Raw genomic sequence first — 18732 nt, 5'->3', positions numbered from 1 at the left:
GAGTCGCTTTTTATTCCTTTGGGGAACAGAGAGAGAGAGAGAGAGAGAGAAAGAGAGATATGGGAACGTGGGAGAAGTGGGTGGACGGGGGTGGCCTTTTTTAAAGAACTGAGAGAGAAGAGGGAAAAAATTTTCTTTGTCAATGCTTTATCCCCCTACTGGATGAATATAATTGGACCTAGAAATAACACTCTTTACCGTATGTATAAAACTCTTGGGGCCTGATATACAAAGGAAATGCTGGCACTTTAATATGTGCAGAAAAAAGTGTGGGCACAAGCACAAAAAAAAAAAAAAAAACGTTCTGAGCTGATCTAAGCTGAATCGCAGCTGAGCTTAGTGCTCATTCAGTGTTAAATCATTCAGTATTAAACTTGCCTCAGTCAAAAAAGATTACACTTGAATACAACAGACATTCTGGAAAACCCATGTGGGAAAGAAAAAGAAATGAGCGAAAATTACATATAACACTTTGACATATATTACAAATTTGACTTATATTACATATTTATTGTATATGTTCATCATTTTTAGGTGGATAGGAAAAAAATATAACTCAAACTCGAGGTCATGTAATGCATTTAAATTGATCTGATTTCCTCCCAGCGATCTACAGTACGCGCGGAGCCGAGAAACGGAAAACTGCGCCTGCTTTAATTAAGTCGGAATTAAGATTTAGCTACAATATTTATACGCGGAGGCGAAACCCTATCCCTTTTCAGTAATAAAACTCTTGCGCATCATCTTGTCTAATTTTAACTAGAATCCTAATCACGCCGGATCTACCGCTCGCCCCATCCTTTCTTTTCCTTCCCTACATGTCATCTGTCCACCTTCTCGCCCTGCTTTGACATGTTCCCGTTTCTACACACACAGAGCAAGAGAGAAAGAGAAAGGCGGAGAGAGGGGGTGCAGCGACTTTGCGTGATCTTTATCTGGGGTGCTGCAGATCTATTTTGGGATGTGCTCCAGCTAAAGTGATGTTTTCCCTGCTCTTCAAATGCTACATTATGGAGAGGGAGAGAAAGGCTAAGAGAGGTACACAGAGAAAGAGAGAGACAGAGAGATAGGGAGAAAAGGAGGCTTGGTAGGGAATCGCTCGTCATATGCATGACACGTAGGACATGTGAAGGGATGGATCACTGTGGCAAGGAGGAGAAACGAAAATGAGTGAGAAGGAAAACGAATATAGAATATAGCAAGTGAGCACAAAAATTAGACAATCAGAAATGACATGAGTGTTGGGGAAATTGCGAGAAGAGATTGGATTCAGGCTGACTGACAGTCTTTGGGCTTGAAGTAAGCACCCTTCAGTGTGCATGCTGCTTAACTTACTTGGAGCTGTCTGTCCACTAAATGACTGTAATTTCCCCAATGAGTACCATAGAAAGGAAAAAAAAAAAAAAAACCTCCACTCTATCTCCCTACTGATCACTAGCCCGGCGTGTTTTTATTACAGAAAGCATTTTTCATCCTTTTTCCTCCCTCTTTTAACATCGGGAACCTTTGTCGTCTTGATGAACCAAGAGTTCTTCCTTCACTCTGTCATCATGATCCCACCACCTCTTATGATTGGCAATTTTTTTTCCCTTTCAGCAGTTTAAAAAGGGTCACGTTCAATAACAGAACAACAGACTTCAATTCACTTAAATTACCCAGTGCCAGTGAATAACAAAATGGCTGATGTAATTTGCTCTGCGAGAGGGAAGAGCTTTGTTCTTGACAGGCTCGGTGAAAAAGGGCAGATGATATGTAGCGAAGTGACAAGTGAGAGTAAAAGCTTTATGAACGACTTTAATGAAGAAGGATGACTAAAAGCAACAAGAGATCCCTGATTTGGGGGGAAGGGGGTGGGGGGTGTAGTTAAAAAAGGTGGGGGGGGGGGAGAGAAAGAGAGAGAAAAGGAGGGAGGAAATCATGTGAAAGAACTACAAAATATGAGGTCAAAGACAAAGACGGGGATAACGTCTAATTGTTTTTGCAGATGGTGTGCTATGTAATGTCATGCACACAAAGATGTCTGGTTCCCTTTTGAGGCTTGGATCCTCCCGAGAGTCCTTGTTCTTGCTGAGGAGTTTGTCTTTGCCACCGTCACCTCTGACTCTTTAGGGATCCAAACATTACAATTTTTATAACGCTGCTTTAAGGGGTAAAAAAAAAACACACACACACACACAGAATACCAAACCCCCCCAAGCACACATGCAAAAAAAAAAAAAAAAAAAAGTAATTAAATGTCAGAGTAGGTTTTTGAGAGAATATGAAATGTTCCTGTTGCTCCGCTGGTGGTGTTAGATTTTGTACAACATTGCACAACATTGTTAATGCAATCATTTAGCAGGTGTGTTCCACAAAAGTTTCCAATCTCTAAGCGTACCAGAATATTTCAAAAAGCATGAATTGATTCCGAATCAAAAACTAAGCCATCGATTTATCTGAATCAACGAAAAAAAAAAACTATTAAGTTGCGAAATCTGTTAAATCGCACAGCTCTAATAGAGGCATGCTTAAAATTAATAGACATGCAACACTCACTCATCTTCTACACCGCTTTATCCGGTCGTGGGGGCCTGGAGCCTATCCTACTGTAGGTGGCTTAGGGCATGAGGCAGGGTACACCCTGGACAGGGTGCCAATCCATCGCAGGGCACACACACACACTACAGGCAGTTTGGGAAGGCCAATTAGTCTAACCTGCATACAGTATCTTTCGACTGTGGAGTACCCGGAGGAAACCCACCAAGCACGGGGAGAACATGCAAACTCCATGCACACAGAGACGGGAATCAAACCCAGACCCTGGAGGTGCAAGGCAACAGTGCTAACCACTACACCACCATGCCATGAATGATATTTTATTTACTACGATTGAAAATGCTTCCAAATAGAGATTTCAACGTAACTGTTTACAAGCACACTGATCAGATAAAATGTGTGTTCACATGCTCAAAGCAGTTAATTAAAATAGATCTTTTTTTGACATGTGCAAAATGGTTCTGCCCACTGTCAAGTATTAAATCTGCCGGAAATGTAACAGATGAAGAGGAACAAGCATTTTCCCCAACATTCGGGGTTAGATTAGGCTTCCAATTTTATTATTATTTTTTTTTTATTCTGCCTTCTGTGTACAACTATAAAATATATGACTTTCCTTGCTTAAAAGCAATTAAAGCGAGGAACTAGTCCAGAATGCTAGCTTTCCACTACTGCTTTCTCTTTCTGCTCTCAGATGGACTCAACAGATTTTTAAAAAGATCAAAATAAAGGCAGGATGGCTTGAGTGGGGTAAACACTCTTTTCTAAGATCTGTAAATCTTTAAGAATTCACAACCTTGTATGGAAACTTCAGAACAGTTGAGATTAGTGCAATGCAGTAGCTTAATTTGTATGATTTTTTTTTTTTTGCTTGTCAACAAGAAAAACATCACATCTTGATTCAACCTGTTTTCAGGAACAACCACCACGGCAAGCAACTCTCTCCAAACTGCTAAGTGTTAAGGCTTTCCTGATCTCCGCATCAGCAAAAAGTTGTTCTGTGTTTTGCTACACTTTGGTCTGTAAAAGCAGAGGTTCTTCTGTGCTTGACTAAAGCCTAATCTCAAGAGCTGTCCACATAGCGTGACAGGTACAGACCGTACTAATTCGAGAAGGGAGTTTCCCCTTATGGAGAATAACGACCAACAGAGTGGCCTGGCTCTGCTCCGCTGTCAGGCCTACAAGGGGAACGACAAAGGCCAACAGGGGGCCTCGATCCAAGCACACCCTGCCATTATGCGGTCTATGGTGGACCCAACCGTCTGCTCGCCCAAGCCACAAGTGTGCCACAGAGCACAGAGAACATTCCTCTGTTTCCATGGCAGCTATATGTTTACTACAGCTATCAGCACAAATCAGTTTATAGGTCTGTACAGCCAACAGTTTTTTCTCCGAGTTACTTTTTTGGATTTAATCTGTTACATGCCATCTGCTCAAAACATTCTTTCAAAATTTTATCCAAAATTTTATGCCACTGTTGGTTCCTTTATGTTAGGACTATTATTACCTTTCCATCCTTCCTGAGTGTTTTTGCTGATCAGGTATGCAAGGGAGTGCATCAAACAGGCAAACTCTTTCACAGGACTACATAATTAAAAAAATTGGTTTCACCTTCATTCAAAGAACAGCATGATGCTTTAAGGAAAAACATCATATCTCATTTCTGGTTGCTTCATCTAAGAGCAATTGGAAGAGGAACGCGGAGGAAAGGAACAACCACAGGCATGCCAAAAAGGACCATATTGAGGCGAATAGACACATGGGGGGAGGGAAGGAAGAATGGGCCATACTGGAGCCTGAAGACAAGAGGCCAAAACCATAAGAGAGGTTCAAGGGCAGTTCAAACCAAGCCTTGGAAAGGAGCGTACTAAAAACAAAACTCCATCCAAGTGAGCTCATGTGCGTGTCTTGAGGGAAAACACTGAACAGGGTTGCGAAACAGAGAAAGCCTTGAAGCCTTGAAATCCCACCATATTACAAGTTACAGAAACTTGAAAGCTTGATATAATTGAGTTTCAATCTCCATTGGGGGAGAGCTTTATAACTGAGCAATTTTTTTTTTTAAACACGGCTGAAAATGGATAAACCAATCACTATATCATATAGTTAATGCTGTACCACTTTGTGGATGTCAACTGGTCAAGGTTACTAAACCCTTCCATTTCAAGCATAACAGTCAATCAGGCTTTGATTCAGTTCAAGATGAAATCTTTTTTTGTGTCTGGGGCTGTAACAAGAACAAAGATTGCAGTGATGTCCACAATGCAGAAATGAATCTTCACATTTTGGAATATGTACAACATCAATTGATAATTGCGTAATACTCATTATGTTCTGATTCCATCCTTTCATACAGTTTGTTCAATTTTATACAGTTACAGCGGTACCTTGGCAGACGAATTTAATCCGTTGCCGAGTTGAGTTCTTAATGCGAAATTTCTCCTTTTTCCATAGGAAATAAAGTAAATGCTGATAATCTGTTCCAGCCACCCCAAAATGTTACCAATATTACCAGTTTCCAACACTATAATCATATTTCTGCATATAAAAACAATGATTTTTTTTTAAAAGACATGTAAATTAAGTCAAATATTAAAATAAATACATATTAATCTGGTGGCTTAGTGACTTAGTGGTTAGTACTGTCGCCTCGCACCTCCAGGGTCCGGATTTGATTCCTGGCTCTGTGTGCATTAAGCTTTCACGTTCTCTCTACTCTTCGTGGGTGTCCTCCGAGTACTCTGGTTTCCTCCAAAGACATCCAGATTAAGCTAAGGAGGCAAATCTCTTGCAAAATTTCAGTTCTAAAGGCGAAAATCTCGTATGCCGTCGTTCCACTGTAATTATTTTGGTTTACAAAATAGCCTAAATTACATGTTGATTTCAACCTCCAAAAATTTCAAAACTCAATTTTACTGTAGGATATTACAGTATATATCATATAAATTCAATAATAAACAAGGATCTCAAACTCTCTGATGTCATTTGCTAAAATACACCGAATTCGTTTCATCTAGAAATTTTATTAGCCTCAAATCTAAAGACATATTAGAATAGAGTAGAGATCTTACCAACATTAAATGATCTAAAACTGACATTATCAAAGGAAAAAATCCTGAAACGAGTATTCTAAAACTACCTTGGTTTGGACCTCTGTGTCCTCAAAGCTAGTTGCAGCCATGTTTGTGAATGATTCTGATGGATCCTGGGGACGCTGGGCACACACAGGAGATTTCACCCCAGATGGAACAAACCCGCAGGTCACCTTGCACATAGACATTTACATCTAAGCTAAATGTAGCATGGCCACAGCATGCTGTTGGGGGCCCAGAGGAAACTGGAAAACCCAGAGGGAACATACTAATCTCCTCACGGAGATTTACACTGCACCAGAGCTAAATTTAACACAAACGGATAGACATATATACTGCATATGTAAGAATGAGGAACTTTGTTCGAAGATTAAAATGTCACCCAAACTTACAGATGTGTTGTCTCTTAGTATGCTAATACTTGACCTTCAAACTATTCCCAGCCACAGAGCAATGGGCTCTCTGTTATGCTTAACCTTTAGTTACAGATGTTTTCAAAATTAGCCTCACTGATCACAATAAAGCTTTGACTCTCTCTCCAGCCCCTTCTCCCTAGTGAACGTTCACAAAGGGACACTTTTGGCCATCGCTCCGGCTTTCAGTTGCATGCCACAGAACAGTCCTTTAATGTCTAAGTGGTTAATCTTACTCCTCACATCTGATATATGTGATGCCTTTGTGTGTTCAGCAAGGCATCGCACAAGCCATGGAATCCATCATCTTGAAATTTGTCAGGCTCTTTGAATGTTTGGAAGATGGCGTCGCTTAAGACACATGGGAAGAGTTTAAGCGGGCGAGCTAGATCTAAGTGGAAGGTAAACTGAGGACAAGGCCAAGGAAAAAGACTAGCACCTGAGTCAACACAGCTTCTTGGGTCGTGTGCACCGATGCCGGACTGATGTGTGGTGTCTTTCAGGGATATTGTACGTTTACAGACAAGATGAAAGAAGCAAGAGTTGGGCAGTTATTTAACTTAAGGGCACAGCTCAGTGCAATTTGGCCAACTGCTGTCCCTGGCAGACTCAGGGCTCCTTCAAAGTCTTGCTGGTAGCTCATTTTATACAATACTTCTTTTATTAAACAGGGAATGAAAATGACTAGAATTTTAAGCTTCTGCAACCTAGAATCTCTGTATTTCTACTTTCCTCATCCAAAAACTGTAATAGAGCATAATGAATAAAGGATCTTTGGTAACACATTATAAATGAAAACAACGTTAATCTACTGTACAGTCAAGAGTCTTTTTCGGGAAGAGGATAAGCTCCATGAAGCAGACTGTTTAGGCAACTAGTGCTTGAATGATTGGGCAACTAGTCCCTGCACATCCTGGTAGACAGAGCCTCTGTTCTGCCTCAGCACACTGACAGTTGGCATGCGTTCACCCACCAGGATAAGCCTTACTCTTATCCTTTGGCACCCTCACTTGCTTGCTCTGTGGCACAGTGTGTAGCTCTTCTTCTAGTCCATGAACGTCAAAACAAAAAGACTATTCATTGTAATAAATGAGAGGGAAACTATTTTTGAACAGGCACCTTTGGTACAAAGTGTACCCAGAAATAAACCTCAAACTGCCTTGTTGATTCCTTCGGTTTTTCGACATCTGCCTCTTTCTGTCATTGAGCTATAGCTTGTGCTTAAATCCTAACAAGGGGAGGTGAACCGACTGCTTGAGAAAAGCCTCTCTCTGGAGTGCAGTCTGGATTAATTCTACCATGCGAGTTGCCCGCAAAAAACTTGCTCTCCAGAGGTGCATTAGTGTTAATGGACCAATGCAAATAGATGTGTACATTCTGTACAAGAGCACTTCGTCCTAACTGCAGCACATGACCTCTAAAGAATGTTAGAGTTTGTAGCATATATGTGTGTGTGTGCGCGCATAAGAGAGCATGCGAGGGTAAACGTCGGCTCTTATTCTTCCTCTTTGTATCTATACGACTACACTCATACCATCAGTCACAGTGCCTCCAGGAACAGGTCCTCATATGAGTGGATTGTTCAAACACTTTGAGCCACCACATGTTCTTGTTACATAACAACGCTAAAAACAGAGTGTTGCATAAGAGATTGGGTTTTAGAAAAAAAAAAGTGTCATTTAAGTATCATGCCTTTAAGCAAGCATAAGAAATTGCTAAGATTTCAATTTACCTACCATTTATATCATGGACTTTTTAATTAGAAATCCCATCTAAAGACATTTTTTTTATTTGGCCTTCAGCTTCTATCATGTACAGATTTCCTTCTGGTGCCCTTAAAATGAGTACTACAAATAAAAATCAGTTTTTGCTCTTTTTTTCCCCACACAAAAACAGATGTACGATACATCATTCTCAATAAAAAAAATAGCAGTGTTTATCGTTCCCTCTAGTACTGACAATACACAATAGCAGTCTTAAACAGCACACAAGAACAAGGCTTTGTGTGGTCTTGGCTTTGCTCTGGAGTAGAACTGCAGTCCAAAAGCAAGACATGCTGATGCCAGTCTTAGGATCTTTCCAGTTTTATAACTTCATTACACACAAAGAAGATTTTGTGCTTGACTGAAATGCAGTCGAACTGGTGAGAAAGTGATAACTTTTACGAATATGCTGACGGTACTTTTCTTCATTAATGACACGCAGAAAATTAACCACAATTAATTCAATGTGTTGCTTTTAAGTATCACTTGATCTCCTGTTAAATACCACAGGCCTGATAAAACAAACACATCTTAAATGTGTTAGCATATTAAACAGACAGTTACAAACGGTAGAATCTTGGCCTTTCTTTCCTTTTTATTTCTTTTCAAACTGCTTACTCATGCACCATTGGCGTAACACACTCAGAGGACAGCGCTATCCGCTCCTATCACTTGCATGTACTTACAGACACCATCTCTAGGCCCTAGACTGTGATAGGCTACAGCATCACCCGGGAACTAGCGATATCCGGATGATAGGATGAGCACTTTACAACTGCGCCACTCGGAGGCCCAGAAACTTGGTCTTTCGATGATATCTTTATGTTTCAGACATTGGAGAACCCAAAACCAAATTATTATTTTTTTTTATTTTGCCTGCATGTCTGTCCGGACAGATTTTGACACAACATCACGCAAAACTGGTTTGACAGAATTAAATTGAACTTTTGCAGTTCTTAAGTATTTGCCTGAAGTTAAACCTGCGCCATAAATGAAATCAAAATGTTAAATAAAAAATAAGTTATAAACAGTTACAGTATGTGCCAGGTTAGAAACAGTTGCGCCAAACTGTGAGCGTTTCTTAAATCGACTGCTGGACAGAATTTAATGAAACGTTTGTACGAAAGTACTTATATATCTGCCTTAAGTTTAACCTGCACCAGAATTGAAGGCAAAATGTTGAGTAAAAGCGATGTTATGAACCTCCACCAACAGACATTAATTAGAAAAGCTAAACTGAATATTTTTATAGGGATTAGATGAAATCTTTACAGCTGATATATTAAAGAGGTATAAGTGGATTTTAACATGCTGGAGTCGTTTTAAGACAAAACTTCATCTTTATCTGATCTACTTTTTGATTTCTCGTCTGTGATTTACTCTCCGATTAACAGAAAGTGTATTTGACTGATGATAAAAGAATTACAACTTAGCGTAAACAGGGCGTAAGATACTCAACCTTACAAACTTTCTAGGTACCCTTTCTGGGTATTAATAAGTTCTGCTTTACAGACAGACAGGCAGATGATGAAGGCTTCAACCTGAAATAATAATATCACTGATCACATTTAAGCTAATCAGCTTATTTTTAGCTATAACCTTTTTAACAAATTTCTATAAACTCCCTAATAAATTTAAAGAACCTGTTAAATATTCAATTCAATTCAATTCAATTTTATTTGTATAGCGCTTTTAGCAATTTTCATTGCCGCAAAGCAGCTTTACATAGTCAAAAGAATTATTTAGGTTTGTATGAAATGTGAATTTGTATGAATCAAAATGGTCAGTTTGTCCCTGGTGAGCAAGCCGAGGGCGACAGTGGCAAGGAAAAACTCCCTGAGATGGTAAGAGGAAGAAACCTTGAGAGGAACCAGACTCAACAGGGAACCCATCCTCATTTGGGTGAAACAAAAAGCAGTAAATGATCTGCATTTATACAGTGTGTAGGGTGGGAGGCAGTTCAGCTATAATAGCTGATGTTAATTGAATCAGATATCAGAATATAAATATAAATATTGAATATAAATATCAGACCTAATAAAACAAACATACAGTAGCTTAAACTTGTTAGCATGCTAAATATATCATTACAACCCATGTTTTCACACATTTCAAAAGAAAAATCTGTCATTTAGTATATGCTGTGACTCTAGATAATCAAACATAGCTAAATCTGTTAGCTTAAAATGTTAGCTAGCATATCCTGTCTGAAGCATCTAAAAATGTATTTTGCTACCGATAGTAGGTCATAAGGAAACATATACCAGGTTTAATGTTGAATGTTAAGCTAGGTCTATTTTTTTTATGATTTTCTTACATGAGCTGTGCAGCTGTAAGTAAATAAAGAATGCTAGTTCGACAGCACAAGCTACAAGTTTTTGGCTTATATACAGTATGTATTTTTCCCCTTTTGTTTTGTACCATCTGTCCGCTGAGGTAATTTATGATCAGTTAGCCCATGGTGAAATTTTGCTGTTTGTTTAAAACGTTCTAATGTACAAAATGTTGTTGTATTTTAGCCAGCTTAGCTCATTGAGTCGGACTTTTCCAAAGTCTCACTACATAACAACAGTTAAAACAAACTTATAGAGGGCTTGGGATGGATAAAGAAAGAACTACAAAGCATGTCATGTATAGTGTTTATAGTATGATTTACAATTTATAGCATAAATAGCTAATACTGGGTGTGTGACAGCAGAATCTCAAGTTGGCGCCTTCGTTCTTATTTTCGAGCCCGGCCACAGCCAACCAGACTACATCCACCCAAATTTGAAAATCCATTTTGTTAGGAAATCCTTACTGATGCTGTAATATATTAAGGACTTAATAAGGTTTTCAGGAGGTTAACTAGGTGAAATTGCTCCTCCACATTTTGCAGTCATGGTGAATGTGACCGGAATAAAGCAGCGTAGAGGCCAACGAATGTTCTGCCAGACTCTCAGATCAGTCTGCACCTCCCTGCCACGGGGGAGAAGAAGAAAATGAATGAATCGCAGCTGTCCAGGTCCAAAGCCACAAACACAGAACTTAGCAGTGATTCTTTTTAAATAGAAAGTGCAACCGCAGTTACCTTAACTAATGCTAAATAAAGCAAATAAAAAAGTCATAGTCATTAAAAAAAAAACATTCTCAAAGTTAACGTTGCAATCAGGATCATCAATACTTAGACATATTATTATGCTAATGTTTCTCCTAGCATCAGGTAGAGGACACAGCAAGCTGTCTGCAGCAGTGCGCTGCTGTGTCCTGTCCCTCGCTAAAAATAGCCACAAATGAGTCAATGCAGCATGACCTGCACGTCCGACTGCTGCAAAGACATTGACACAGACAAGATGTACTTACATTCAATCAGCAAAGATCTTACAGAGATTATAACAGAACAACTTTAAAAGCACCAGATCCCAATCAAACAGACCAGTCTAATACTGCTTTAAACACTAAAAAGTCAATTGTGCATATCAAGTAACTAATGAGAGGTGACACAAGTCAATGTAATACTGTATATGTTACATGCAATTATGCACTAGCAGAGGTCATCAAATGGTTGACCATGGTTTAAATGCAGGTCTTTTAGAGCATATGTCCATAGTTTAACAACTCAAGTCGTATAAACCTAAACCATAATGATGTTCTGATGTTCTTATTTATTTATGTAAATTATTTAGCAGAAGTCAGCTTAATAGATGTAAGACTATCTACATTATGTTAGACAGTGAAAAAGGTTTAATTGTATTTATTTCCTCTGGGCTGATTAGTGAACATGTTGGTTAAAAAAAAGTCACTGTATAAGCAAACTGTTTCAAGGCAAATTGACAAAGAAGCTTAAATTTAGACAAATCCAAAACCGATTATCAAAGTCAATAGGACTAATACAAAGCAGTGACATCCCTCAGCATCACTCCATTTAAACCACTCACTCACTCATCATCTATACCACTTTATCTTGTATTCAGTTACATAGGGGGCCTCTAGTATATCCCAGGAGACTTAGGCCATGAGGTGGGTACATCCTCAAAAGGATGCCAATCCAGCGCAGGGTACACAGCTATACTCACACACTACAGGCAATTTGGGAACGTAACCTGCATGTCTTTGCACTGTGGGAGAAAACCTGAGTACCCAGAGGAAAACAAACAAGAACAGAGAGAACATGCAAACTCAGAGACGAGAATTGAATCTGGCCGAGAATCAAACCCGGATCCAGGCGGTGCAAGGTGACAGTGCTAACCACTACACCACCATGCCGCCCCCACAAAAACTGGAATCACATCACAGTATTGACCTGAGCAGTTATTTAATTGCGCCCCCAAAAAAATAAAAAAAAAAATAAATAAATAAATAAAAAATATATATATATATATATATATATATATATATATTAATCATACAAATTGAATCCATTCCGGAGGCAAGTTTGTGAAGAGAAAATGAGTATTGCGAGATGCATTTAACCATAGAAAATAATAGAAATGCAGATAATCCAATTTCCAACACATCATATTTTTGCATATAAACATTTTAAAACATTTAAAATATATATAAATTTATGTAAAATATGAAATAAATAGTCATTACATCTCAATTAACTTTAATTTATGATACTCTTGGCACTGGCTGCTTAAAAAAAGTGGCTTCCTTTCCTTCTTGCTAACATTCTTGAGCCCCACGGTGCTATGCCTTCATTAAATCTTGCACAAAATGCAAAAAAACAAAACAAATTTTGTTTGGCTTTCCACTAATGCAAACCACTTTTACCTTACTATTCAATGTGGTGTCATGTTAGATTGTTAGCTAAAATTTCATTTTACCAGACCTTTATCCGTTTTCGTTGAGAACCCATGCAAACCCTAGAATACTGTAGAATTACTTGCATTATTATCAGCACAATATTTAGGCCTGCTCTTTACAATTCAGGTACTGAAAAACCATATTCATTATCTTAATACCCGCTGTTTATGATCCACTAATCTGTGGAAAAATTAGACCTTATGAGGACTAGATGAGACTTGGTTGCCCATTTCATTAGCAATGAAATTGTTTATGTGCTAATGAAATAGGGCATTTTCTAAAGTTCTTACTCTTTATCTCGTTAGGATGTTTACGCAAGATTATTCTGTCACTCCTTTGTGCACATTGTCCCGATCATTTAACACCATGTGTAATACACATCCTATGTGTGTTTAGTACCACTCTGCAAACTACGCCATTTTATTTAATGACCAAGCCACTTCACTTCACAGTTCCTCATTGAACTGCGTTTGTTTCCCCCCTCTGCATCCTCCAACCAGCAAATAGCTTTTAGATCCTTTGCTGGCTGCCGTCACCTTTATATCCCACTAATGTCTCCATAAATGAACAACTGAATGTCAACTGGATTAGTTGGTAGCAACTACTGTAATTCCTCATTTGCTCCATGGCACATTGGATCTGCTTGTGGGAACATCAAAGCCTTGGATTCTCCATTAATAATGGATGCTCACTAATCTCTTCCATCTGCCATTCCTTAAACACATACGGTGTGATCAAGACAGGATTTCTGCACTTAATCCATGCCCATTCCACTTCCAGAGATGCGACAGAGATAATGGAGTTGTTTCCATGCAGAGCCAGACATTGAAGTTCACAGCTGCTCCCACTACAGGCAGTGTGTGTGAGGTGAGCTCTTCAACCTGAAGAAACTCACATGATTAGCCATATAATCTTATGGGCCAGGGGGCTTTGTGTACATCAAGCTCTTTTTTTTACACAAACACACACTTTTCCCCCTCTGATAGCGATCAGTACAATAATAATAATAATAATAATAATAATAATAATAAATAAATTGCTCTGAAAAAATTGTTCCTGAAGGAACTGAAAATCCTACCAGGTTTTAATCCAAGATCCGTGATTTAATCATGGTCAATTAGAAATCTAATAGAATATATTATAAAACACAAATTGAAAAATATATTAACAAGTCAAACCGGAACTTTTGTGCAGAATAACACAACACAGTTATGAGAGTACAAACTAGCTTTATTTCTCTATATAATCTCCTGCTACACTAAGGTATTTATCTCTGTGTTTCACTAGTGCTTGGATAACATCAAGGTTGAAGGTTTTCTCAGTACGCCGAAACCATGATCAGACTGCTTGCTTTACATTCGAAACACTGGCCTCTTGGGAACTCCTTTAATGGTGCAAACATGCAAAAATGGCTTGGAGCGAGGTCAGGACTGTACAGAGATGTGGCAATAATTCCCAGCTGAGTTCCTGTAATGTACAAGTGATGTTGGTGAATGATTGTGTGTACAGTTCCCAGAGACAGATGCATGTTTTCTGCAAGTTGGAGACAAGTTATTCATTAATTTTCAAGGATCAGGCGTTGCACTGACTGAATGTTCAAGGGAAACTGCAGTGGCCTCCGTGCTACCTGGGCCAGAATGGTCTTTTGGGCTTCTTTAGAACATTTGCACCATTTAAATGTTTTACTGCGGCTCATCACCATACTGTGCTTAAGGTCTTCTGTAAATGTCAATCACTTTTATGTCATCATTTACAAGAAATTTTATTACAAGTCCTGGTTTGACTTGACGCAAACAGGCTACAACTTGTAGCAGTACATGAAAATGCATTTTACAGGGTTTTTTTTTCTTTATTGTTTTTTTTTTAATATATTTTAAACATAAAAGTTTAATATTTAATTAAGTAATGATGCATTTGTTTTTCTACAAGGAGGCCCCTTGGAACACACTCTAAAAGTAATCAAGCTGTGCACAAGCATGGAGTTGGGGTGATATGTCCAAAACTCATGACATGAGGAAGTTATTATGATAAGCCATATGCATCGTGTTACAAAGATTCGCCAACAGCAAAAAAGTAGTTTAAAATAGTTTTTATCTTAACTTTACTGATATATTTATTTAATGTCTAAACTGATTTTTTTTTAAACATGTATAAAACATCTTAAAATGTAGAATAGCATAATATGTCAGTTTGTAACTTTTATTTTAAAAAATATTTGAAACACATTAAAAACATATTAACTGGTATTGCAATACATGCAAAATCGCTGAAATATGTACTACCACAAGATCATGATTGAAAAAATCAACTCCATGAACTGAATCAAATACTCTATCACTACTAAAATGAAACCATGATGATAATGTTGATAAGCCTTGGGCTCTGTAAGTGATGACCTAAACTTCCACCAGTGCCAGTGCTAAAGCAACCACTTGGGTTATTTCCAACTTGTTTAAGTCCCATCCATTTAAATGCAAACTTTCTAGAAAAATCAGCAGTGCTTTGTGAGCTGATGCCATTCCACAGGGATTAACTGAGACTTGTTAATGTCAGCATGTCAGCAAAATGCACCACTGATCAATGATTAAATATGCGCTTATTTATTTATTTACTTTTTTTTATAATGTTAAATGATAAAAAGCATAAATATCACAAGACCAGACTCTTCATCGTATATAGACACAGACATTATTATGCCCAACACACACAGCAGCCATCTTGGGACTAAGGTTTCTGATCTAGTTCCTATGTGAACACCCACAGCCTCTGCCACTCCTTTCACAGCCTGAACAGAGACAGACCGACTTTTATGTATAATCTCATGGTTCTCACAGTCAGGAGGACAGAGACCCTGGGGTCCATGGTTTATGACAAGGGGTTTGTGTGTTCATTAGTGTTTTAATGACTAAAGGATTCGGATGTATTATGAATTTTGCTATAGTTAGAGTTGGTCATAGTTACAGCTGTTAAAGTTATAGCTATAGCTACATAGAAAAGGTAGAGAATTTTGGCAACAACTATCAATTTTGTTATCATTATATTTATATATAGGGCAGGTACAGTATAGTCGTAGTTAAAGCTGTATAGGCAAAAAAACCCTGAATGGTTATATTTATAGATATACACTAATCAATCATAACATTATAACAAGTGACAGGTGAAGTGAACAACATTGATCATCCACTATACACCAGAGAACTGGTGACAGGATTCAAGGCACCCATAGCTCACCCATGCCCTCGTGGACCAAAAGAATGGCACCAGGACACCCAGTGCACCACAGTTTGCTGGGCACAGGGCCCGGCAGACAAGGAGCCCAAGGTCGTTGACCTGGCATCCAAACTCACCCAATCCTAATCCAATCAAGCACCTCCTGGACAATCAAGTCTGATCTACGGAGGCCCTACCCCGCAAAACACAACATCCAGAGGATCCACTGCTGACTTCCTGGTGTTAGACAGCAGCACACCCCTAGAGTTTGGACATGTAATTACAACTACAACAGTAGAGATTTTAGCGTTTATTACAATTTTGGTTATGCAGTTTAATATAGGTGCTGTATTTATATAATTATAATTGTAGGTATCGTTATAGTCATCTACTTACAATTCAAGTGAAATAGATATTTTTATAGACTTATAGTAAAGTTATTGTTATAGCTAAACAGATCCATTAACCTCTGTAGAGCAACTAGGGACCGTCGAGGCCAATTGAACTTATTCACATTTTTACGTTTATCATTGGGCCTCCAGTTAGCGTTCACATGCGCGTTCACACACTATGGGCAATTTGGGAACGCCAATTAACCTAACTTGTATGGGAGGAAACCTGAACACCCCGAGTAAACCCACCAAGCATGAGAACATGGAGAACATGCTAACTCCATGCACACAGACCCCCGAGGCGGGAATCAACCCCGGAACCTAAAGAGAACCTGGAGGTGCGAGGCGACATGCCGCCAACTAAACAGATACAGGTTTATATTTGTTATTTTATAGTTATGGTTATCACCATAGATATAGTTATGGTTACGTGTTTATACTTATACACCCGATTGACTCGTTACTTGAATGAAATGTGTTTAATCCAAACCTTGTGAATCTATGCAACACAAATGTCAATCTGTTTGTGGTTATGAAGGTGGAAAGTTCATAAACATTTAGAAAATGATCTATATTTTAGGTCCAGTTATTACATAAAGTTACACAATTTCCTAATGTAACTAATGATATTGCATGTATGTTAGTAAAGAACCTTAACAGAGTAATATCTACAAAATGTTTCAGAAGCAAGATAACTGAATAGGAACTACACATTTGTGCTTGAATATTTTCTGATAATCAATACTTCTAAACTCGGCAAGTGCATAACACGGTACACACGGTGACACTCACCCCCTGAAGCACAGGCTCCTGGAGGCTGGGGTCCTACAGGTGTTTGGGGTCCACCAGGTGTTGGGGGAACAGGTCTAGGCCAGGGTTTTCCTGCAGAAAGGCCTACACGGACAAGCCCCACGTATTCCACGAACGTCCCCGGGAAGTCGCCTTTCTCCTTGGTGCGCTCGTTTGTGCCATGGAGCCAGCCCGTGGGGGTTTTCTCATCGCCCTCCTGGTAGTCTGGTGTCAGAATTGCTAGCTTGCTGACAGTAAGGAGGTCTCCGGGCTGCAGCGAGATGTCGTCTCCTCTCTCTCGCTTGTACTCATACAGTGCACGGTACTGAAAGCTGTCTGAGCTCATGTCTGTGCGCGCACTTGAAAATTTTTTTTTTTTCTTCTGGAATTGGATTGTTTATTTAAAAAGACTTTTTAAAAAATCCTGAATTAGTGTTTTTGGTACGTCCTGAGAAGTGATTTGGATTATTTCCTCGTAGAGGAAGGAGAGGAGGCCACTACAGCACTCTTCCTGATGTTGTCCAAAGGACACTTGTACTCTGTGGTGATGTGTAACATACAGTATATATATATTTGTGGGGAACATATACAGTACGGAGTGAGGATTCGGTAACAGCCCAAGTCTCACTAAAACATGGTGCCGAAGATGGAGGGGGGGTGTGCGGGAACAAGGGTGGAAGCGCTGATTTGGGCACAGAGCGACCTGCAGCGTGGACGTCCGTAGGTCCTGAAGAGCTGGCGACAACCGCCAGGCGGTAAAGCGACATTTATTAAATTATTGTCCTCTCTGGCTGGTGTCGGACGTGGTCCCGGAGACAGACACACACGAGCGGGACCTGTCCATCAATCCAACTTGGTGGTCTAAAAGAATTAACCTGAAAGTTATGATGATTATTAAAAAAATATGTATATATATAATAATTGTAATGCATCATAATTACATTATACTGTAATTTTATATCTGAACTAGTACTTAGGTTGCACATTTGATACATATTGTATATATATGGAATAACAGCTTATGACTTTGCAATTATGATTTAAATCCCTGCATCATACACAGGATACATTATATGGAATAACAGCTTGAACTCTGCCTGTGCATTATGATTCAAATCCCTGCATCCTACACAGCTGTGCGTGTTAAAGCTCTCCTACATGTCCAGTACGCACTTAGACCAGCAGTGCCAACTTAAACCTGCACAAACTCGACTCTCCGAGCGATTGGGGGCAAAAACTTACCGTCTTTCGGGTTCGGCACAAAGCCGTCCGAGTCTAATCGCGGATATTCCGAGCAGAGAGCGCACAGTAATGACAGCGCACGTTTCATTCGCCTCCATAAGTGAGCGCTGCTTGGAGAGAGAGAGAGAGAGAGAGAGAGACGCCCAGCCGGACCCGCTGCTGCTTGACTTGCGAGTCGCGAACGAATCGGTTCTTTCTTTGACTCACGAATCGACTCACGGGCTCGAACGAACCAAACGTTCATTCTCCAACCGCCTTGCGCGCGCGCGGGCGCGGGCGCGTGCGTGTATCCCAGGGCACAAAACTGGGGAGACCCTAAATGAGGTGCCAACCTATCACGTGTCTCTCTCTCTCTCTCTCACACACACACACACACAGTCTCAATTCACTACCTTAACTCATTACCTCATTATGTTGTCGTGTTGTCACTCTTGTTTGAGGCTACATTTGTACTTAGATACACTGTAAACCCGAATAAGTTGGCAAAACTCAAAATGTTTAAGGTAAT

General features: G+C 39.3%; 1 protein-coding gene across 4 annotated transcripts in view; it reads right to left on the bottom strand.

Annotated features, from left to right (window-relative positions):
* pik3r3b (phosphoinositide-3-kinase, regulatory subunit 3b (gamma)) overlaps window positions 1–18334 on the bottom strand; it is a 209799-nt gene extending 191465 nt beyond the window's left edge. For 3 of the 4 annotated variants that reach the window (XM_053498158.1, XM_053498160.1, XM_053498161.1), the window contains exons 1-2: window positions 18225–18334; window positions 16986–17857 (exon numbers count right to left, since the gene is read on the bottom strand). In XM_053498158.1, the coding sequence (XP_053354133.1) occupies window positions 16986–17328 (343 nt within the window). In that variant the 5' untranslated portion in view covers window positions 17329–17857; window positions 18225–18334. The remainder of the gene's footprint in view (window positions 1–16985; window positions 17858–18224) is intronic. The other variant, XM_053498159.1, reaches the window with a different exon arrangement.
* Window positions 18335–18732: the final 398 nt, after the last annotated feature.

This window comes from Clarias gariepinus, chromosome 6, assembly GCF_024256425.1.
Source record: "Clarias gariepinus isolate MV-2021 ecotype Netherlands chromosome 6, CGAR_prim_01v2, whole genome shotgun sequence".
NCBI classification, from domain to species: Eukaryota; Metazoa; Chordata; class Actinopteri; order Siluriformes; family Clariidae; genus Clarias; species Clarias gariepinus.
This window is presented reverse-complemented; position numbering and strand designations above follow the sequence as displayed.